We start from the raw sequence: 24,809 nt of genomic DNA, 5'->3' as shown, positions 1-24,809 counted from the left end.
CAAGAACTGTCTCCATCTTTTCTTTATTTATTATAAACTGGGTCCCTCTCCCCTCGTAAATTCTAGGCAGTCTTTGTTCTAATTACACCTCTTTGAAAGTTATTACTTTTGGGGGTTAAGAATAAAGTCATTTGTCTCTTTCATGAACTTTTTTTTTTTTTTTTTTGACAGGCAGAGTGGACAGTGAGAGAGAGAGAGAGAGAGAAAGGTCTTCCTTTGCCGTTGGTTCACCCTCCAATGGCCGCCGTGGCCAGCGCGCTGCGGCCGGCACACCGCGCTGATGCGAAGGCAGGAGCCAGGTGCTTCTCCTGGTCTCCCATGGGGTGCAGGGCCCAAGTACTCGGGCCATCCTCCACTGCACTCCCTGGCCACAGCAGAGAGCTGGCCTGGAAGAGGGGCAACCGGGACAGAATCCGGCGCCCCGACCGGGACTAGAACCCGGTGTGCCGGCGCCGCTAGGCGGAGGATTAGCCTAGTGAGCCGCGGCGCCGGCTTCTTCCATGAACTTTTAACTCAAGTTGGAACTACTTGCTCTAGATGGTCCTCTTGGTCTTCTTCAGTCTTGAACGAGCGGTCATTTTCCTCTATCTGTTGCTATTGTTACCATCACACCTGATTAAGTCAGACAGTCCTTCAGACAGCCACAAATCAGCCAGAAGGTTCAGCAATTTCAGTTCTTGGGACTTAGAGAGCAACTGGTCAGAAACAGACTGTTTCTGGAGGAAGAAGCCTCACTGGCTCTCTCCAGGAGCAAAACGATGGTCCTTTTTCAGAGACTGAAAGGAGAAGTCAGCCAACAGAGCAAGGGCCAGCGGGATCAGACAAATCCTGGCAGCAAGGGGACAAACGCGATGTCATTACAGGAACTCAGATGCCTCTTCTTCTAAGCCCCCTGGGGAATCACAAGACCCTAGTCCTATCCCAGGTTTCCAGAAGTAAATCCCATCCCAACCCAGGTTTCCAGAAGTGAATCCCATCCCCTCTGTATCTCCTTTCTCTCCTCTTTACTAAAGAGAGAGAAATTCAATACTCTCCTTTGGAGAACCTGAGGTCTCAAAGACACTGAAATATTATACAGTATTTCCAGCGCTCATGAGTTTATCCATTTTACTTGCTAATATATAATGGATATTTATAAGAGAATGAAGGTAAAGTTAGTTCAGAGATACTCAGACAGTATGACCCAAACCTACCAACCTTAACTACAAATTCAGTCTTGCGTTTCTGGCAGCCAAGGCAAGGATGGAAGTAGTTAAGCTACAGAATTAGTGGGCATTTTCATAGGACAAGATTTACAATGAGATGTCACAGCATTAGGAGATTTTTCAAGTGTCTCTGAATCAAAGCTTAAACTCTCTAACAGTCTTAGTGATAAGTCGATTTTTTTTCTTTTAATTCCAATTCTTTATAAATTATATGGTGTATATCTGTAATTGTCACTTAATTTCTATAACCCATTATTTAGAAACATAATCTCAAACTACCTTTCATTTCCTATACTTGCAGTGAAATATTATTCCAGTAACTAGTTTAAGACAAGAAAAAATAATCTGATGAGTACCCAGAATTTTCAAAGAGAACAGATACTGGAACAGACAGTACTCCCACTGCCAATTTGAAATTAAGTGAAAAGACATAAATGTCTACTTTGTAGGTATGTCTACAAAGCTCAATACACATGTCTAGACCAATGTATGAATTTTCAAAGAAAAATAATTAAAGTGGCATTTCTGAAATGCTGTACTTTTATTTTCAGAGACAAAACACTAGGCACATAATAAGTAACAAATATTGATTGATTTGCATATAAAAATCAAGGACACATTCTGACTTTAAGTCATGCTTCAGTAAAAGATTAGATTCATTTGGTATAACAAAAAAATCGAGCATAACTGGGGTGAATGTTTCACTACAAAATATCAGAAGGAAACAACAGGTATTGCGAGAAACTATGACACTGCAAACACACAGTGGAATATTAAAAATGAATTTAAGTTGCACCAAAATATTGAAATATCCTGAAAAACTGTATTATCATTACTTTATTTCAAAATGGCTCTAAAACTTTCAGTGTCAGCATTGTCTAGTCAATCAGTCAAATTGGTAGACAAAACCTGTACAGACAAGTCACGGAAAATAAAAAGGGATTCTCCAAGAAAACCACAAAGCAGCTCATTTAAGGTCAATTTAATGGTATTATTCTGTTTTTCTTCCAGGCTCCACGTACGATTTCACTACCTCAAAGGAAACTGTAAGAGTATCTATTTGCATTCCCCCTAGGTGATTGGCAGTTCAACACCAATTAGTTCAAAATTACACTGTTACTAGCATGCAATAAAAACAACACCTTTCATCTTTCTTACATAGGTAAGAATACTTGCAGAGCCAATAACTTTGATCAAGTAAGTATTTTTGATCCTGCCCCACCCGTCTCTTTGGATTCAGGAAAACTAATAGCTGAAGGCAACTTTTCCCAGCTTTATTCTTAAGCAGGAAAAACTAGTGTAGTGTTGACAATACTCTGCTTCCAGTACAACAGAATTTCCCAAAGTCTAGCATTTCTTCAATAATTAAGCTGTGCATATACCTTTCCTTAATACATAAGACAGCCTCAACTGAATACATAAGATAACCTCCATATGTTAAAGGGCAGAAACTAATTATCTCATTTAAAATATGTATTATATCCTAAAATTAACCCAAATTTCCAATTAAGTATGCAAACAATTCAAATAACTTATACAATAAAATCACCTCCCTAAACAATTTAATGTCCTAAACTTAGTCTCATAATGAATACTAGAATAAATACCTCTGGCATAAACTGATTTTTACTTTTAAATTTTAAAATATAGCATACAATCAAAAAAAGATTTGATGAGAAAACCTTATCCAAGTAAGTCTAAAAATTTGATTATGTTTACTACTTTACATTTGACCAAAAAAATCACTCAAATACTATTATTTCTAATCACTTAGGCAAACAATTTTGTTGTTAAAGCCCAAGACTCCTAATAATTCATACAGCAAACAGTATTCATCTCGCTAAGTAAATACTATTCACTGTGACCCACAGAGCCCATGCTGACAATGCAAACCCCAGAAACCGTCAAGTCTCTAATGGATCTATTTTGGCATGAGCTAACACTGCTACTAGCTACACCAGAGACAGGCAGCCTATATACCCAGAAACCCTATTTCATTGTCCATCCTATTGGCAATGCTAATATTTATTAAAATAATAGCTTACATTTATTTCTGACATATCCATTTTAAATGGGTCCAGCAAATATCCCAACAAAATTGTGAAAATGTAAATATGCTTTCATCATTCATGACAGCACACGAGAAGAATACTTAAAAATCAGCTTGAGGGACATTATATAATCTTATATACAATTAACTAATGTTTTGGGTTTTTCCTAATTTTTTTTTTTGACAGGCAGAGTGGGCAGTGAGAGAGAGAGAGAGACAGAGAGAAAGGTCTTCCTTTGCCGTTGGTTCACCCTCCAATGGCCACCACGGCCAGTGCACTGCGGCCGGCACAGCGCGCTGATCCGAAGCCAGGAGCCAGGTGCTTCCTCCTGGTCTCCCATGGGGTGCAGGGCCCAAGCACTTGGGCCATCCTCCACTGCACTCCCGGGACACAGCAGAGAGCTGGACTGGAAGAGGAGTGACCGGGACAGAACCCGCGCCCTGACCGGGACTAGAACCCGGTGTGCCGGCGCCACAGGCTGATGATTAGCCTATTGAGCCAAGGCGCCGGCAGGTTTTTTCTATTTTTGATAAAAACTGCTGGTACATCTTCTTTTTCTTCTTCTTCTTCTTCTTTTTTTTTTTTTTTTTACAAATTTATTTGTTTTACTTGAAAGAGTGACAAACACAGAGAGATCTTCCATCAACTGGTTCACTTCCCAATTGCCCACAACAGTTGAGATTAGGCACACCAAACTCAAGACCAGACAGTCTATCCAGATCTTCTACATGGGTAACAGAAACCCAGACCCTTGGACCATCAACTACTGCCTCCTGGGTACACTGGCAGGCAGCTGGACTGGATGCAGAGTAGCCAGGACCTGACCCAGGCACTCAGATATGGGACGCGGACAACATAAGTGGCAGCTTGACCTGCTGCATCACAATGTTGTCCCTACTAGTAGAACCTGAACTTCAGATCTTAAGATCATAAAAAAAAATCAATATTCATTTTATTTGAGAGACAGGTTTACACTCCCCAAACATCCACAACAGCCAAGGCCAGTAGCCAGGAACTCAGTCTGGTCTCCCACATGAATGGCAAGGACTCGTGCACTTCAGCCATCACCTGCTGCCTCCCAGGGTACACATTAGGAGAAAGGTAGAATTTTAATAAATAAATAAATAAACAAACAAACAACACCTGGGATGTGAACTCAGGGACTCCAATATGGGAGCCGGCTTTCCCAAGCACCATCCTAACTGCTGCACCAAATGCCCACCCCAATGTCATTTTCTTTTATCTTCCTATTCATATATACTATGATCGAGAATGCCAACATCCATATAGATTGCAATTGAAAATGTAGCGCCTACGTAATAAATTTATTTCTTTGTAAACAAATTTAGACATTATTACTATTTATTAGAGAGAGAGAGACAGAGAGAGCTCCCATCCACTGGTTCACTCCCCCAGATGCCTGCAATGGCTGGGGCTGGGCCAGGCCAGCCAGGTCTCCCATGTGGGTGACACGGACCCAACCACCCGAAGCATCATCTGCTGCCTAGTAAGGTGCACATTAGCAGGAAGCGGGAATTGGTAGCAGAGATGAGATCGGAATCCAGCCAGGCACTCCAATATGGGATGCAGACATCCCAAGAGGCAGATTACCAGCTAAGCCAGATGCTCCCCCCGGATCATTTTTATAAAACAATCTGTCTCTGGTTTCACAGACTCACATTATTCTATCCTTTGCTGCTCCAAAGCATTCCTCATCTAGTGATATTACACTAGTTTATATCTCTTTCAGTCACCTCATTTCATTTTGCAACAAATAATTTGTTTGGGCCACATTTTACTGTCATTGAAGTGACTGAGGGTTCAAGAAAGTGAATAAATTATAACAAGGCATCTAACACTCCTTCAGACTCTGGGACACAAATGTTTTTGCTGATACTTGATCACTTTGGGGCTGTTGGAATAATCCCAGACATTTCTCATGGCCCAGAGCATAGTATTCTTAGAATGACCACTGCTAGAACCTAGAAGAATGCCTAGACAACGCTACGATGAAAATAATTTAGAGGACATAAGATAAAATCTTGATGAAAGCTTCCGTATATCATTAAGTGTGCTATATAAAAGACATCAGATAAGTAATGGCCAAATTAGCAAATCGTCCTGCCAACGATAATGGGAAATACTCTAGCAGGATACTACTACTCTAAAGCAACCATAAACACCATCCTAAACCTTGGTGTCTTCATAGAAATCCCTGGCAAACTCAACTTATTTATAAACAGCAAGATTCCAAGGACTGGTGATAACACTAAGCACATTTGAGAGGTCAGCAGGCTCCATGGAAAGCTTGTATAATACATGTCTTGTTTTTTAAGATTCCTTTATTTTTCATGATACAAAGGTCTTGCAACCTGACACTCACCAAAGATGAAACAACTACATACTCTCTCTCGAGAATAAAGAATTAATATAAGCTCCCATGAAAAGGGCTTTTACAAAAGATTAGAATCAAGTCAGAAAGTAATTGCTACAAAAAGTGAATATATTAACATTTTCACCATGAAGATGAAAATAGTATCTAGCAAAATTGAAACGAATTATTAAGTTCAAAGGCTACAATATTTTTAAATAAATCACATTAAAATAACCGTGGAGGTTTTGAACTTAAACAACAAAAAATAATTTCTATTCATTATAGTACTTCTAAAAGTTACCCAGTACACCCATAGGCTATACACACACGAAAGCTAATTATTTCAATTAATGCTGCTACATTACTTAAACATTTAAACATGTTAATGATATATGTATCCCCTTAATGCTGGAAAGGAATTACAAAAGATTTTCTAGCACAATTAATGTAATGGGACTTTCTGTTAGGCTATTCTTTAGGGGTCTTGGAGTAGAAATGTTCTTGATTGCTCTTCTTTCATGGCCGTAATAGTAGGGGGAAATCACCTTACTTCTACTTATTCACTGACACCCCGTGCACATGGTCCTCCTGCCCCCCTAACCTTGGCTTGTCTTCAGCGGTATCCACTATGGGCCTTACTAAATAGTCCTCACAGTGACTCTGTCTTTTATCCTGACACCAAGTTTTACTTCCGTGTCTTCACTTCTATGGGAAAATGACGACTCCTTCATTTGCATCTGCTCACTTATTCATGGGATAAATACCTACTGTAGGCTCACTATGTGTCTAACAGTATTACAGGATTAAGGGTATAGAAAGGACGAAAACTAACAAAATCCCCTGTCCATCTGGAGCTTATGTTCCAGTGTGGGGACAGGCAATACACAAAAGGTAAGAGTTACTATGTTAGAGAGTGGCAGGCCCAGCAGAAAAAAAATAAAACAGGAAAGTGGAGAAGCAGTGCATTTTTACAAATACACTTTATGAGCAACAGCAATATTACCAATAACATAACCTTCCCAAAGCCTTAAACCTGTAGCACCATAAATCATCAAATAAGAACAGTGGAGAAGTCAACATAAGCTATACTGACATTTCTTAATGAGGCATGACAATTCAACACCAGTAATACAACAGCTACCACAACAAATCATATTACCTTTCAGAAAAAAAATGTTATTCCCACAGTGAAGCACTTCTTGATACTGGCTAAGTATCATGGTTTCTCAGATAAGTGTAGAGCTGAACTCAGAGGGAACCAGGCAGACTTCCCAGAGTTTCTGTGCTGTGTACTACACATCCCCACACGGGCTAAGAGGAGCACTATGTCATTAGCAGAGCACCAGCAACATTCTATCATCAGTTAGCACTGTGATTCATATTTTTAAAAGTCTTTTACAGTCATTATTCTTCAATACCTTTTAATATTAACAGTAAAAAAAAGCTTTGTTTTATTTTACGCATAAAATATTTGTTACAAAAATATATTTGACACAATACTAGATTAAATAAAATTCACAGGGGTGGTTTATCTTGCTAATTTTTTTGCTTTCTTTCAAAAGTTCAAGTCAGAAATACCTTTTTATTTTTCATTTCTTCTCTCTGCAAATCTGACAGATATACTTTAGTGAAATGCTCACTTCTCATTCAATATGAGTCAAAATGTCCATTCTGTCACAGAACCATTTATGTTACAAACATAAATCACTTAGTCTATTATTCCCATCTGAAATAGTCCACAGTGGCTGACCAGCAGCAAACAACAAACTCATAATAATTGTCCTAACAGATCTTTAAGTAAAGAGTTTCACTGGAGGATTTTAAAGACAATCTACCAAACAGAACAGTCATAAAGAGTGCATGGCTGGGGTGGGCATTGTGGTGCAGTGGGTTAAGTCGCCCTTAGATATCTGCATCCCATGTTGGAATGCAGGTTTGAGTCCCAGCTCCTCAACTTCCAATCCAGCTTCATGCAATGTGCCTGGAAGAGCAACCGATGATGGCACAAGTACTTGGGTCCCTGCCACCCACGAAGGAAATCTGGACCTGGGTGGAGTTTTTGGCTCCTGGCTTTGACCTGGTCACCCTGGCTGCTGCAGGCATTTGAGGAATGAACCAGTGGATGGAAGATGGATAGATCTCTCTATATATATTTGTACCTCTATCTGTATCTCCCCCCACACACCCTTCCGCTCTCTGTCACTTTACCTTTCAAATAAACAAAAAATAAGTATTCTTCAGATTTATTTATTTATTTTAAAGGCAGAGTTAGAGAGAGGCAAAGGCTGATAGAGAGGTCTTCCACCTCTGGTTCACTGCCCAAATGGCTACAACGGCCAGAGCTGGGCTGCCAGGAGCCAGGAGCATCTTCCAGGTCTCCCAGGTGGATGCAGGGGCCAAGCACTTGGGCCATCTTCCACTGCTTTCCTAGGCCACAGCAGAGAAACGGATTGGAAGTGGAGCAGATGGGACTCAAACCGATGCCCATATGGGATGCCAGCACTACAGGTAGCAGCTTTACCTGCTATGCCACAGTACCGGCCCCCCCAAAATAAATATTTTTTAAAAGAGAGTATGGCCCAACAAAACAGTATAAAATGAAATCAGAATTAGCAGTAGCTGTCACATCATTCCTAATCTTTTCAAAACCCAAACTATCTCTTCTATATAGCATTTCTAAGCTATTTGATTTTTTTATTTATTTTGGGTTGACTCCATTTTATAATATGCTAAGCCAAATATTCCCTTTCCAACTTCTTCAGATATAAAACCATTTTTGAATTTGAGGATTCACAGGATTTAGAGAGACTCCAGAGGGATTTTTATGCCTACTGTAGAAGAAGAAAGTGAGTAGTGACTATATTTGCTTTTGTTTCATTTTCAGACTTAACTCAAAATCTTTTTTAATTAATTTACTTATTTGAGAAGTAAACATAGGTAGAGGGCTCCCATCTGTTGGTTTACTCCCCAAATGCCTGGAACAACTGGGGCTGATGCTGGGAGCCAGCAATTCAATTCAGGACTCCCAGGGATGGCTGGGACCCAAATACTTGAACTATCGCCACCACCTCCCAGAGTCTGCATTAGCAGGAAGCTGTAGTCTGGAGTCAGAGTTGATATCAAATCAGGGATTAATTGTGGGATGCAGGCATCTTTTTATTATTATTATTATTTGAAAGGTAGAGTTATAGACAGTGAGAGAGAGATTCAGAGAGAAAGGTCTTCCTTCCGTTGTTTCACCAACCAAATGGTTGCTGCAGCCGGTGCTGCGCCGATCCAAAGCCAGGAACCAGGTGCTTCTCCTGGTCTCCCATGGGGTGCAGGGCCTAAGCACTTGGGCCATCCTCCACTGCCCTCCCGGGCCACAGCAGAGAGCTGGACTGGAAGAGGAGCAGCCGGGACTAGAACCCGGCAACCATACGGGATGCCGGCACCACAGGTGGAGGATTAACAAAGGGACCCACGGTGCCGGCCCCATGTGGGATGCAGGCATCTTAACCAAGTCTTAACTGGTAGAAGAAATGCCCACTCCTCCATTCAAAATTTTTAATTCATGTAGTACTCTCTCTTACCTTTCCTGGACCTCAGCTTCCTTATCTAAAGGTGGAAACAGCATAAACCTCAGGCTGAAACATAACCCATGCTGCAGGAGCCAGCCTGGCACCTCTTCTCACAACTCGGGCACATTTGCAAAAGCACAATCACTGGGGGGCTGGCGCTGTGGCATAGCGGATAAAGCCGCCGCCTGCAGTGCTGGCATCCCATATGGGTGCCAGTTCACGACCCGGCTGCTCCACTTCCAATCCATCTCTGTGCTATGGCCTGAGGAAGCAGTACAAGATAGCCCAAGTCCTTGGGCCCCTGCACCCGCGTGGGAGACCCAGAAGAAGCTCCTGGCTCCTGGCTTCAGACCGGCACAGCTCTGGCCATTGCGGCCAATTGGGGAGTGAACCAGTGGGTGAAAGACCTATCTCTCTCTCTCTCTCTGCCTCTCTGCCTCTCCTTCTCTCTCTGTGTAACTCTGACTTTCAAGTAAAATAAAAAAAAAAATCTTTAAAAAAAAAGCACAATCATTGAAACAACAAAAACTTATTATAATACTGTTTTAATAAATGATATAAAGCCAACATTGTTGGTTGAAGGTTACAATTCTGAAGTTAACTAAGCTTAAATATTAAAGTAGTTCAGAAAATTAAAAATATGTAGCTGCAATCTAACAGTTCTCTGTGTCATAGTATATAATGTTACCAACAAGAATTCTCTAGAATAAATACAAACTGAAATTCTTTGATCTAAGAAGAAGGTTGTAAATACTGTCAATGGTTTTGGATTGAAGAATGAAGTTCGCTATTTGTAACTGAAGAAAGTACATGTATCTCTCTTTCTCTTTATTTCACCTTTAAAGTGATATTGAAATATGACCCTGAGATAGAGTTAATACTCTGATCATGATTGGGGAGGATGGTCATTCAACATTTTGTCAAACAGACTGTGAAACAGAAAACAGCACAAGGTAAAAATCACTTAAGTAAAATCAAAGAAAGTTGACCCATACTATATCATTTATCTATTAAACTGTCACTATTCTTTTCTTCATTGGTTCTGCATTTGAGGTAAAAAAATAAATAAATAAAAAGATCAGTAATACAAATTAAACTTTAAAATCTTTGACATTGCTTACATAGGTAGCAGATGATCATTAACAATATTCCCAAATAATCACAGAATTTCTCAATAAAACTTTACACAGAGAGCCGTTTTATACCTTAGTGTCACCAAAACAAACCACAAGGATACTCAAAGAGTCTGTGGAGTGGCCGAAGTTGTGCTGCAGAGTGTTAAGCCACTGCGCCTGTGACGCCAGCATCCTATATGAACACCAGTTCAAGTCCCAGCTGCTCCATTTCTGATCCAGCACCATGCTAATGTGCCGGGAAAGTGGAGCAAGTCGGCCCAGGTGCTTGGCTCCTGTTACCACATGGGAGACCCAGTTGTAGTTCCTGGCTCCTGATGTTAGCTTTACCCAGCCCCAGCCTCAGCCCCATCCATTGCAGCCATTTGAGGAGTGAACTAGCAGATGGAAGATCTCTCACTCTCCCTGTCTCTCTCCCTTTCTGTCTCTGTCTGCCTGTCTGTATCACCCTCTCTCTCTTTCTCTGCTTTTCAAGTAAAAAAATAAATCTTTTTTTAAAAAGTTTGTTGAAATGTGCATCATCTTTTAATTCCATTTTTCCCCAAACTTTCCTGAAGTGCCCTCACACTTTTTACCTTATTGATTTCCACAAGAGAGAAATGAAGCAGGGCGTTATATGCACTAGCATAACCTGCACCACCTTTGTAGCTCCAGGTCCTATGCTTAACAGGCAGGAGGAGTTGGTGCAGAGGTCTGGCTGTTCTCTCGGAAGCCACTGCATACAGAGGAGCTGGCCTTGCGAGGTTGCAGCTCACTGAATTCAGCGTCTTCCACAAATCTTTCTTCACTGCCAGGCTCTCCTATTACTCTCGTCTTTACCTCTTGCAATAGCAAAAGTTACTGAGCAGTTTCCTTTTTTTCCCTTCAATTATGTGGGTTTTTAAAAATTAAATAGTTTTTAAGACTGAACAAAATATGTAATAGATACATACCACTTAGTCGTCTCTGGAGTGCTTCTTCCTCTAGAGTAATAATATAAATTTGTTCATCCAGGTCTTCAAGAATCTAAATTTAAAGATAAAACTACTCAACAATGCAATATTACAGAACTAATATCTATGAAAATAGGATATTTGGTCTATTGTTTTAAATAATGAGTGAATCCAAATGCCTAAGAACCTAAAATAAAAAATCCTCAAATTATTGTATTCATTAGTTAACTCTAAACATTATAGTGTATAACTGAACATATCAAAATTTGATTACCGAGAGGCACCAAGAATGGCAGAATACATGACTAGCCTACTATTCTAGTCTAGGGGAAGAGAGTCAAAAACAAAAACAAAAACAAAAACATGGAGAGAGTGCAATCTTAGGGAAGAGTTAGGGAGAACACACAGAGGAAGCTCCATGCAAATCAGAGGGACACTGGATCTACGTGGAGGGTGTGGGCGTGCACAGTTCAGGATCCCAGCAGCCCAGAGCCCCGCACCAGCTTTGGAGAATGAGGTGAGACCAGAATGCAGCAGCCCAAACTACTGGTGACAAAGCTGCAGGGACAGCCTGGCATGGATCTGGACTGCAGCCCCGTGGGGGACAGTGTGCCTGCCAACTTAAGGGTAGAAAAGGGGGCACATTTCTCTCTCTCCCCAACCACCCGGCACTGGTGTCCTGTAACTAGCTGGGAGCGGCAGACACATTTTAGGCATAGGTAACCCCTGCACCAGCTCGTGTCCATGTGTCCGGCAACCAGCTGAGAGGAGCCACCTGAGTCCAGCTGGGCGCCCTGACAGGGGCAGTCCTGTGTTAGGAGTTCCATGTGCTTGCTTTACTTGGACATCCCTTTCTTTCTCCAAGTTAGGGAAGTTTTCTGTGATTATTTCACTAAAAAGGCCTTCTAATCCATTCTCTCTTTCCATGACCTCAGGAACTCCTAAGACCCGTGTGTTGGGTCATTTGACAGTATCCCGTAGATCTCCCATAGATATGGGATAGTATCCCATAGGGACTGTGAGAACACTGTGGCTGAGTGGGTGGGTGCAGTGGGTGGCTGGGTCTTTGGGCAGTCACTGTGGGCAGATCCACATGCTCGGAGTTCCCTGATTCCCTGGTGAGGGTTACTGCTGCAGAATCTGTGCTCACACTGAGGACTACACGGATCCTCTGTATGGTTCTTGTGGCAGCGTGAATGAGGTGAGTGTGAGACTATGTGAGACTATGCCAACAGGGCTGAACAACCTCCCCTCTGATTAAAAAAAACAAAGAGGAGAGTTATCACACACAATTTGGAGTCACCTTGGACACTCCCCTCACCTTGGAGCACTGAACAGAGCTCCCTGTCACACGCAGCAAACATCTTAGGGTAGTCTCAAAGGAGTGGATACTCCACTAAGCCACAGAGGCATAGTCCAAAGATAAAAGCTGTCACAAGGGGAAAGAAAAATCTCCACAAATACCTAAAAATAAATGCAGCAATTCAAGAAACAGGAATAAGGAAGACAACATGGTGCCCCCAAAGGAACACAACACTTCAATATTAGAATGTGAAGATGAAGAGATTGAAGAATGCCAGAAATGGAATTCAAAAAAACTGATCATAGGATTACTTAGAAGTAACCAGAAGCAAATCCATGAATTAGAGAAATCCATACATGACATGAATGAACACTTCTCCCATGAAATTGAGATCTTAAAGAGAAATCAAAATGAAAAACTGGAAACAAAGAATTCAACAGAACAAATAAAAAATGCAGTGGAAACCCTTAATGACAGGATCAGTGAGGCAGAAGAAAGAATATCTGAGCTTGAAGGCAAATCTCTGAAAATTTTACAGTCAGACCAAAAACAAGAAGAAATTAGAAAACCAAAAAACAGTGCTGGAGATCTATGGGATACTATCAAATGACCCAACACACGGGTCTTAGGAGTTCCTGAGGTCATGGAAAGAGAGAATGGATTAGAAGGCCTTTTTAGTGAAATAATCACAGAAAACTTCCCTAACTTGGAGAAAGAAAGGGATGTCTAAGTAAAGCAAGCACATGGAACTCCTAATAGACATGACCAGAAAAGATCTTCACCACAACACATGGTAGTCAAACTCTCCACAGTAAAACTTAAAGATTCTAAAATGTGCATGAGAGAATGGCCAGATGACTTTCAGAGATCTCCAATTAGACTCACAGCAGACTTTGCATCAGAAACCTTACAGGCTAGGATTGAATGGGGAGATCTAGTCCAAGTCTTAAGAGAAAAAAAAAACTGTAAACCCAGAATATTGTACCTTGCAATGCTCTCATTTATGAATGAAGGTGAAATAAAGACCTTCCATAACAAACAGAAATTGGAAGAATTTGTTACTACTCATCCAGACTTTACAAAAGATGCTTAAGGATGTGTTACACACAGAAACACGGAAACATGGTCATCACTATGAAAGAAGGTGAAGGCAAAAAAATCTCCCAGTAAAAGTAAACAATAGGAATATTTATGAAAAAAAATGGCAGGGCAAAGTCACTACTTATCAATAGTCACCTCGAATGTAAATGGCCTCAACTCTCCAATTAAAAGATACAAACTGGCTGAATGGAAAAACAAAACAAAACCTGTCGCCTACAAGAAACACATCTCACCGACAAAGATACCCACAGACTGAAGGTGAAAGGATGAAGAAAAATATTCCATGCTAACAGAAACAAAAAATGCCCATCAGAGAGAATAGACTTTAAAACAAAAACTGCTAAAAGAGACAAGGGCACTATACAATGACTAAGGGATCAATTCAACAAGAAGATGTGACTATAATAAATGTATGAGCACCTAATTACAGGGCACCTGGCTATTTAAAAGAAATGCTAATGTATCTAAAGAGAGACATAGACTCCAATACAACAGTAATAGGGGACTTCAACACCCCACTGTCAGCAATGGACAGATCAACAAGACAGAAAAACAGCAAGGAAACAAGTTAATCAACACTGTAGACCAGAAGGGCTCAATGGGTATCTACAGGAACCTTTCATTGTATAGTTGTAGAATACACATTCTTCTCACCAGTGCATGGAACTTTCTCTAGGATAGACCACAGACCAGCCCATAAAGCAAGTTTCAGCAAATTCAAAAAAATCAAAATCGTACCATGCATCTTCTCAGACCACAATGCAGTGAAGCTGGAAATCAACAACTCAAGAATCTCTAGAACATATGCAAACACACGGAGACTGAACAGCATGTTCCTGAATGAACAGTGGGTCATAGAAGAAATCAAAAGAGAAATCAAAAAACTGCTGAGGGAAAGCCTTTTTTTCATACTATTTGTTGAACTCTTTACTTAGTATAATCTTCTATGTATAAAGTTAGTTGAAAATAGATTTTAGTAAAAAAAAATAAGAATGGGAATAGGAGAGGGAGGAGGTAGGATAGTAGTGGGGGTGAGAGGGTGGGTATGGAGGGAAGAATCATTATCACTATGTTCCTAAAGTTGTATTTATGAAATGCATGAAGTTTGTATACCTTAAATAAAAGGTTTTTGGGTAAAAAAATTTGATTATCAGAAAATCTACATACATTTAAATTGGATATTTCTAAAGTTTAAAGGATTAAACTAAGGTAGTCTACAGCTTTCTCAACAGTAAAAGTGTGAATTTTAAACAGTCAAAAAGTTAAGTAAATATTTCTTTATACACAAGCTATTATTTTAGAGGTAGAAGGGGCAGATCACTCAGTCCAGCATTTGTTCTCTCATTTACATTCACCCTTAAAATATCTAAAACAAGAAATCTATAAATTACATAACATGCAATATTTTCCATTTATAACATCTTTATAGTCTAAAAACTAAGCACTGGTATTATTAAAATCAGCCAATAGACAGAACCCTAGAGGGGGTATGTTTCCATAAACCACTTACACCAAGGCATACACCAGTAATGATCAATCACCAGCAAGAGATTATTTATATTGTATTCACTGGTACGTTACCTGCATTATCTTCAAAACTAATAAAAACTAAAATTGTTTGATTCTAGCTTTAACACAAATGTTCTTCTATAAAAGGAGCCTAAGTATATATAACTATATCCTAACCAGCTTTGGGGAAGGTCTGAAAGAAGTCTAGTGCTGAAATCCATGTCTTGTATCATTCAAACCCAAAATACTGACTCCTAGAAAAATAATGCACTGCGAGCAGTTGGTGGACCAAACACAAGGATGTGAACTCTACATGTGCATCTGCATCCTTTCAGCCACCTGATGAGGTACTCACAGGAAATGCATTCTCAAACCATTCAACCCTCCATCAGGTATCACATGTACACAGTTTATATGTCAATTATTTAAAGCAATCAATAATTCCCAGTTTTTAACAATAATCTATAATCTCTTGTGGCCTAGTACTGAATTAATCACCAGGTACACATACCATCTCTACCTTTGGGAAACCTAAACTTGGGAGAGGAAAGCAAATAATAAGAATTAATTGATAACAAATAAATATATAAAGACAGACCATTCCATAAAGGATAAAGGATCAAAAGAAGGTGGAGGGGAGACCTAAACAGGCCAGCCAATGCAACCTTTTCAAGAAAATAAAGGGATGCATGAATCAGGCAAGAATAATCCAGACAGAATATACATGTGAGTGGGCAGGGACCTACTTTTGTTTCTTTCCCATTAATGCTGCTCATCACTTTCTACAAGTTGGATCAGAACTGGCAGCTTTTACTTTCCTCAAGGTCTAACACATGAAAAAGATCTTTATCTTACTGTGCACATTGTGGAATAATTACTTACCACCAGTTCAGTGTTGATGTGAGTGACAAGTGTCACCTTCCTTAATTTCTACAACAACTCCATGGAAAACAGACTGTTATCATTCCCATGCTACATTTCAGGAAACCAAAGTTGGCAAAGAAAAGTTATGTGCCCTCAAAGCCTGTGTTCACAACTACTTCGGGCTGATGGGGACTTAAATGAGGGTAGGACATAGTACTTTATCTTAAAAAGCTTCTATTCTGGCAGAAGAGATGAGATGAATACAAAACATAATTATAGGATTAAAATAAATGTCAAGGGGCCAGTGCTGTGGGGCAGAGTGTTGAGACACTGCTTGCAATGCCAGCATCCCATAACAGAGTGTTGGTTCGAGTGCCAGCTACTCTGGTTCTGATCAGGTTCCTGCTAATTCACCTGGGAAGGCAGCAGGAGACGACCCAAGTACTTGGGCCCCTGCCACCCATGTGGAAGACCCAGATTGAATTCCTGGCTCCTGGCTTCAGCCTGGCCCAGTCCTGGCTATTGTGGCCATCTGGGGAGTGAACCAGCAGATGGAAGACTGACCAATCAACCAATCTCTGCCTGTGTCCACCCTCCCTCTGTCACTCTGCCTTTCAAATAAATAAATATCTTTATCTCAAAAATAAGTGTCAAAGGACAGGCCTTGTGGTCCAGCAGGTTAAGTGGTTAAGGGACTATGTGGGACACCTGCAGCCCATACCAGAGAGTGAGTCCTGGCTATTCCACACTTCCAACCAGCTTCCTGTAATGCACCTTGGGGGTGGATGCTGGCCTCAGCACAGAGATTCCTGCAACCTACATGGGAGACACAGATGGAGTTCCTGATTCCCGGCTTCAGCCTTGCCTACCCTGACCATTGCAGGCATTTAGGGGGTAAACCAACAGATAGAAAACCTCTCTCCCTCTCTCACTCTCCCCCTCCCTCCGTGTGTCTATGTGTGTACGTGTCTGCCTGCCATTCCCCCTCTGTCATTCTGCCTTTCAAATAACTAAATAAATCTTTAAAAGTAAAATAAAATAAAAGTCATAACGGAGGTTTAAATAAAATGTTAAACGAGGTCAGAGGAAGAAATATGACTTCCAGCTGGGGAGAAAATAAAGTGTGGGCCAGTGTTTCTGACAGTAATAGCATCTTACTTGGTAGCTTAAATTACTAGAGGAAGGGCATGTCAATCAGAGGAAACTACGAAGAACAAAGAGGTGGCAGGTACAAAGTCCATTCTCCAAGAAAGCCATCATGGCAGAGTAGAACAGGGGTCGAGAGCCTGGGCTCTGAAACAGCTTCTGAGTTCAAGTCACACCGATCTATCAACTTGTTCAAACTACTTACGAAGACAATTCAAAACCTACAGTTCGTCATCAGGATGAAGTGAAGTTTTATGAGTAAAATTACAGTTCTCATCTCTCTCTCTTGCTCTGTCTCTCCAGCTCTTTGTAACTGCCTTTCAAACAATACAGTGCTTTACCACTATCACGTAGTATTATCTCAATTACTCAACATATGACTCAACATATGACATATTGAACGTTAGGAACAGGAAAAGAAGCAGAGGTAACTAAAGTTTTGAGGATACTGTAAACAGGAGATGAATCTGGGAGAAAAATTACCTTGGGGAGGGGAGGTCTGTAAGTAGCTCCATAGGGAATTCAATAGCAAGCTTTTTGTCACTTAATAAATTTAATAAACAAAAGGATTTCTAATGACTTACTGTTGGCTTCACGAGCAACTGACCCATCACTGTGAACATACGGGAGAGGCCAACTGGTGTACACACTGCCAAAACAAGAAGTCACCAACAGACAGAAAACCACGTTTCAGAGCTCAGAAACACAAACCATTAAGAAGCAAAGCAAATTCAAAAATGATCATTTTAAGGACATTGTGGTAGGGGCCAGCGCTGTGGCACAGTGGGTTAATACCCTGGCCTGCAGCGCTGGCATCCCATATGGGCACTGGTTCAAGACCCAGTTCTCCACTTTTGATCCAGCTCTCTGCTATGGCCTGGGAAAGCAGTGGAGGATGGCCCAAGTCCTTGGACCCCTGCACCCACGTGGGAGACCCGGAGAAAGCTCCTGGCTCCTGGCTTCAGATTAGCACAGCTCCAGCCATTGCGGCCACTGGGGAGTGAACAGTGGATGGAAGACCTCTCTCTCTTTCTCTCTCTGCCTCTCCTATCTCTGTGTTAACTCTGACTTTCAAATAAATAAATAAATCTTTAAAAAAAAAAAAAAGAACATTGTGGTCTCCAATTTAGATTCTCTCAGTGTTTTTCATCAATACAAGCAGAGGGGCAAGTGTGAGGAGCACAGGCATTCCTTCAGGAACATGTGTGTACTACAAGTATGAGTGTGTGAGTGGCAGCCAGGCCCCCCACACACACACACATCTCCCTCCCTGGGAGAATTTCTCAGAGAATAACAGAAATATCCTACTACTTCATGGTTTCAGTTTATCAAAATGTATCCTAATAGAAAGAGTTAGAGACAACTCACAAAACTCTCCAAGTTTTTAGGAATCTCATCAGAAAAATTTCCCACAATTTTCTAGAATATAGACAACTCTACCTTCCTAGCAATATTAAATCAGAAAAATACTTACACAGAAGTAATAGACATCCCATCAATGATATACAAGAATATAAGTAGGGTAGGTAGAATTCCCAAAGATCTATAAAAAATATAAACATACAATATTAAATCCAAAATACTGAACATTAAGATATAGCCAGCCTAAATTAAGATAACATCTCTATTTTAAAATAGCTAACATAACTGCATATTTGAGTCTATTAAACTTAAAAATTTCCAATAAAAAGTTCTAAAGTAGAATAGGAAATAAATCTTTTGTTAAATCTATTTGGAGGGGTAGAAAAAACAAACCTTCATGGAACTTTGAGAAACCAATTAATAAAAAAAAATACCTCTGAAAAACTGCTTACACATATATGAAACAAATGGACATTGATTTATTTTCTTAAGCTATCCAAACATGTCATTATTCTGTAAATTAACATCCAGGGTAAACTATACAAAGAATTATGATAATGCAGTTCAAAGCATTATGTAGCTATATGCCAGACCGTAGCTTCCATGATAGGAATTGGCTAGAACAAGAAAGTTCATACCATATAAGGACTCCATGCTGGCAGCATCATTGTCAATGAGCGCCGAAGCAACCCAGACTATCCCAAGAATCAGTAAGGCAAGGAGCAGAAGCATGACCAGGGTTTCTAAAATGCGGGCTCGGATTCCCTAAAAAATATAGCAGACATAATGTTAACATTTTATCTCATTTCATGAACCATTAGGTTTCTGCCTGTATGAAAGCATAAAATAATTACATGGGAGGGAAAAAAACACTAGTTTATACTGTATAGACTAACTTTTCAAAATTATGGGAAATAGTATTAAGCTTAAAGTAAAAAAAAAATCTTCATAAAAAACTTGGCAGAACCATTTTTAACAATTACTTGCCTATCATTTTCCATGAATAAAGTAGATTAAATGACTTCCTATCTGTGATTCTAATCAAGGGAATACAGGGCTAATCATGGCACATGGCCAGACAGTTTAGTGGACATTAGACGTGATGAAAGCACAATACACCACTTGACAGGGGAACACAGCAGGATGAATTCAGGTAGCTCCTCATAGCCTCTGGAGCCCTCTAGTGTGCATCTGAAGAACTGTCCATTGTAATCCAACAGTATAAACCATATGGGCAATACTTATATCAATTATATATAATAAATATACACACACAGACACACACACAATTATTTTCTTCATTAATCCTTGAAGCCAGGATATAATAATCACTATGTGTAATTCTGTTGTCTTAAAGATTTATTTATTATTTGAAAGGCAGAGTAAGAGAGAGAGAGATAATGAGATCTTCCAATCACTGGTTCACTCCCCAAATGGCTGTAACAGCCAGAGCTGCGCCGATCCAAAGCCAGGAGCCAGGAGTTTCTTCCGGGTCTCCCAGGAGGGTTCAGGGGACCAAGGACATGGGTCACTCTCTGCTGCTTCCCCAGGAGCAGAAGCTGAATGGGAAGTAGAGCAGCCGGGACTGGAACCAGCGCCCATGTGGGATGCCAGCACTGCAGGCAGCAGTTTTACCCACTACACCACAGTGCCAACCCTGAATAATTTTGCTTTAAAAGTAAAACAAATTTTGATTCAGGTCCTAACTAGAGACCAGACTTTTAAACTTGAAAATTGCTAGAAAATAAAACAAAACAAACAAACAAACAAACAAAAACAGAAATTTCCTTATACTTAAAAAGAACCCAATGGCTGAATCTACCTAAATTTAAAGATTCATATTGATACTTTGTACTATAAAACACCATTGAGCAATAAAAACTTTAGTCCATGGTTCTCAGTAAATCATGTACTCCTTCACTCTACATGAGAAATAGTTTAAAGAGATGGTCTAAAAATCCAAAACATATATTTATTTCAGTTGTCCTAAAAATTCTAATTTCTGAATTGTAGAATCAGGTGCACTTGGATCACAGCACTCTTGTTCCCCAAGTTCAATGGTCCAACAACCACAGAGGAAGAAGTATTCCTAGCCCTAAATGATGACCTCAGAGGTGAGGTGACTTTTCTACAGCCCTTCGACCATATCGGTCTTACTGCTGGGCTTCCCTTGGCAGGTTTAAATACTTCTCCCAACAGGACAGTCGGTTCACCTTGAGAGTTCATAGCAAGGGAGGCCAGTGAACCAGGATGAGTCAGGTTTGTATTATAACACATGAGATCTAATGGCAAGTAGCTATTATTCAAGTGAGACGCAACATGATCATGGAACACACTATGTTCCTAAGGAACCCTTTGAACTGTCCCTTTATAACCATCAAACTACTTAGGGTACCGAAACATGACCATAACTTTTTAACAGTGGCCCCGCCCTCTCTTCTTCTACCCTTCCTCTCTTGTTTCTCTCTAAGCAATCATCTTTTTATTACATCTTAAATATTCTGTGGAAAGCCTATAAATAAAAGATAAAAGCAGAAGGTACTTGGTATGTAGGTGCTACACCCCTCAGCTCTGCCTTTGCCTGCCTCCAGCTAGCTCCTAAGGAACACATCATCTAAACAGCAAGGCTTTAAGTGCCATGATATCTGAACTAAATGGGTTCTTGATAACATTAAGGTTCTCAGGAACCATATAAAACTCTTAAACCCCAAAATGTAATAATAATACAATAAGTATTATGCAAGTGTTATGACAATAATAAATGCTGGGGAATCCATCACCATAAGATTTACATATGTCCTGTGATATTTTGGTAAGAAACAGCTTCTCAGCAACTGAATCTGCTGTCTTCAAACATGGTCTTCTGTGCTGGGAGACCCCACTCCATGGGTCTCTCCCTCACGCGCATCTCACAGGCACAGGCAGAGACAGTCCTTGTTCTCCGCAAGGATGTTCGTAGAGCCGACGGTGGAGGAAGTGCGAGATGGCTCTCTAGAGCCAACAGTGGCGGGAGTTAGAGACGGATCTCTACAGCTGACAGCGGGAGAAGTTTGAGATGTATCTCTCCGAAGCAGGGGGCAGCTCTGTTTGCTGTCTAGTATGGGAGTCAGCATTCGTCTCACAGGTCACACAGGTCTAAGTCCAGCAAGTCAACCAAGGCTCAGCCTTCAGCTGGGCTGCAGTGTGCCTCCTCTGTGGGACTTGGGGCCAAGGGGAACACCAACAGGAACCTCACACATTTGCTGGGCTGATCCAGTTCTCTGGCTCTGGACCAGAAATCTCACTGCAAGCAGCAACCATGAAACTGGGAGACTACCTTACAAGTAGAACAAAAAATCTGACCCTTTACAATTCTTGACAGCTTTGGGAGATGAGAATGGAAGGCTAACAGAGATACACCTTTCTGGAAAAGAACGGAGAAGATACCCTCCTCCCCAGGTTGGGTTAAGGGATGTGAGAAGACTCAGGATGGAGGAGTGAATGCCCCTCCCACATGGTAGACAAATGGAAGAAATACCGGCCCCCAAGGTCCCTGCCTGCTCATGCACACACAAAGGCTAGGCCACACAGAGGGAGCGAGACAACAGACTGGCAACTTGGCTGTAGCTCCCTCTCTTCAGAGTTGAAGCAGGAAGGGATGTTATCACAACAATAATAAACCAACCATGCTATACCCATGGGCACACCTGCAGAATCAAGGAGTCTGAAGCTGAATAAATGGTGCTGGGAATGAAGACACAGAATTTTGTATAAACGGAAGAATTACAAGTTTGTCCGAGGCGGGTTGCTGGTGCGGCACAGCAGCTTGTGACTGCCTGTGACTCCAGCATCCCACAAAGGAGTGCTGGTTTGAGTCCTGTCCAGCATCCCACATAGGAGTGCTGGTTTGAGTCCTGTCCAGCATCCCACATAGGAGTGCTGGTTTGAGTCCTGTCCAGTATCCCACATAGGAGTGCTGGTTTGAGTCCTGTCCAGCATCCCACATAGGAGTGCTGGTTTGAGTCCTGGCTGCTCCACTTTGGATCCAGCTCTCTGCTAACCCAGCTGGGAAAGCAGTGGACCATGGTCTAAGAACTTGAGCCCCAGTAACCCACATGAGAGAACCGGGTGGAATTCCAGGTACCTGGTTTTGGCCTGGCCCAACCCTGGCTATTGCAGCTATATGAGGAGTAAACCAGAGATACAAGATCTCTCTTTCCCGCTCCTCTCCTCTCTCTCCCTCACTCAGCCTTTCAAATAAATAAACCTTTAAAATAAGAAAAGTCTGGTTGAGCCATAAGCAGCCACTAGGCCACTCAAAATGAAAGGTGCTTTGCTTAATGGTGTGGGCCATTCACTTTCTCCAGGCTCCCTCTTCCAGCCTCATCTCTACTCCAACCTCAAATACTGTAGGAAAAAAGACTGCAGTACCATGCAGCTCTCCCTGTCCTCAGGGGACGTGAAAGCCCCACATGTCCACCTGGGAATGTACTGCAGGGAGGAGAGGGATACGAACATGTATGGCTCTGTTGGATATGGAAGCCCAAGCATGATGCCACCTGATCCTTCACAAAGGACTACACAGAACTGCTGCTGAACAATGACTCTGGGTAGAGACAAATAACTACAAACATGGCTATAAACTAAAACGCAATGCCAACAAACATGTTTGAAAAGAGAAGTCATTTAACGATAACAATTCTAGTTATCTAATAAAAAAATTTTAGAGGGCAGAAAAAAAGAGTTAAAGAAAAATTTCATTTTAAATCAGGGTCATTTAAAATGATGACCAGCATTTCTCATTTTACTCTGAGAATAGTAAAATTAAAATAATTTTAATTTTGTTAAAAAATTTTTAATTATGTTAAATTTTTAATTATGTTAAAAAATTAAAGTTACCAGTAATCTTACTAGTTTTAAAATAATAGTACTATTAACAGGAATAGTAACCATTATCAAAAGTAGTAATGCCTTTTAAGATCCTAGAGGGCCGGCGCCGCGGCTCACTAGGCTAATCCTCCGCCTTACGGCACTGGCACACCGGGTTCTAGTCCCGGTCGGGGCACCGGATTCTCTCCCGGTTGCCCCTCTTCCAGGCCAGCCCGCTGCTATGGCCCGGGAGTGCAGTGGAGGATGGCCCAAGTGCTTGGGCCCTGCACCCCATGGGAGACCAGGAGAAGTACCTGGCTCCTGCCTTCAGATCTGTGCGGCGGCCATTGGAGGGTGAACCAACGGCAAAGGAAGACCTTTCTCTCTGTCTCTCTCTCTCACTGTCCACTCTGCCTGTCAAAAAAAAAAAAAAAAAAAAAAAAAAAAAAAAGATCCTAGAGAAAAGGGAAAAATAGTCAACACAGTAAAAACCAGTAAACAAGTCTAGCAAAAATAGTAACAAACAATAAAATATATAAAGCAACAGAGAAACAGAGATAAAAGATAAAATCAAATGTAACCACTATGACTGTGTATGCAAATTAGGTCAAAAACCAGAATTCACTGCAGATATTTGACACAGCATTTAAGACACCACTTGGGACTTGTGCATCCCATACTGGGGTGCCTGATTCCAGTCCCAACTCAGCTTCCTGTTAATGAACACCCTGGGAAGCAGCAGTGATAAGTCAAGTACTTGGGTCACTGCCACCCAGATGGAGGACCCAGGATTGAGTTCCCAGCTCCAGGCTTCACCTGGTCTAGCCCTGGCTGTTGTAGGAATTTGGACATAAACAAGCAGATGAAAAGATCTCTATTTCTTTATCCATGTCTTTGTCTCAGTGCCTTTCAAATTTAAAAAAAAATAAAATTGTGTAAGAAATATCTAAAAGTGACACCAAAAAATAAGAGTGAAAAGGAATGATCAAAAAATCAAGTAAATGCAGTTTTTTAAAAATGCAACTGGAGTCTCTGGCTTAATATATAAGGATATGGAGCAAAAATAAAACATTAAATGGGACAAAGCAGGACACTTTACATTGATAACATCTACTACCCACTAAAATATTATGGTCTATTTCTATAAATTGTGGAACACAGGACTTCATTGTTATTACTCTTTACAATATATTTAAATAAACAGAAATGTTTTATTCTTTATATCTTGTATAAATTTTACACAAAACATACATAGTTTAAAATTTTAAAACTAGGGAACAGTGCTGTGGCACAGCCGGTTAAGTTGCCATTGCAACACCAACATCCCATACGGCCACTGGTAGAAGTCCTGGCTGCTTCACTTCCAATCCAGCTCTCTGCTCATGAGCCCGGGAAAGCAGTGGAAGATGGCCCTGCATCCA

General features: G+C 40.9%; 1 protein-coding gene across 10 annotated transcripts in view; it reads right to left on the bottom strand.

Annotated features, from left to right (window-relative positions):
* Positions 1 to 24,809, bottom strand: part of LMBR1 (limb development membrane protein 1) — a 163,619-nt gene that overhangs the window by 41,035 nt on the left and 97,775 nt on the right. For all 10 annotated transcript variants that reach the window (XR_011390276.1, XR_011390275.1, XR_011390277.1 and 7 more), the window contains 4 exons: positions 19,179 to 19,305; positions 18,653 to 18,721; positions 17,763 to 17,827; positions 11,256 to 11,328 (listed from right to left, as the gene is read on the bottom strand). Coding sequence is in view for 7 of the 10 variants with exons in the window: in XM_002715020.5 (XP_002715066.1) it covers positions 11,256 to 11,328; positions 17,763 to 17,827; positions 18,653 to 18,721; positions 19,179 to 19,305 (334 nt within the window). In the remaining 3 variants the exon portion in view is untranslated. The remainder of the gene's footprint in view (positions 1 to 11,255; positions 11,329 to 17,762; positions 17,828 to 18,652; positions 18,722 to 19,178; positions 19,306 to 24,809) is intronic.

Source organism: Oryctolagus cuniculus, chromosome 7 (genome assembly GCF_964237555.1).
Source record: "Oryctolagus cuniculus chromosome 7, mOryCun1.1, whole genome shotgun sequence".
NCBI classification, from domain to species: Eukaryota; Metazoa; Chordata; class Mammalia; order Lagomorpha; family Leporidae; genus Oryctolagus; species Oryctolagus cuniculus.
The sequence above is the reverse complement of the archived record's forward strand: the minus strand, read 5'-3'. Positions and strand labels throughout refer to the sequence as shown.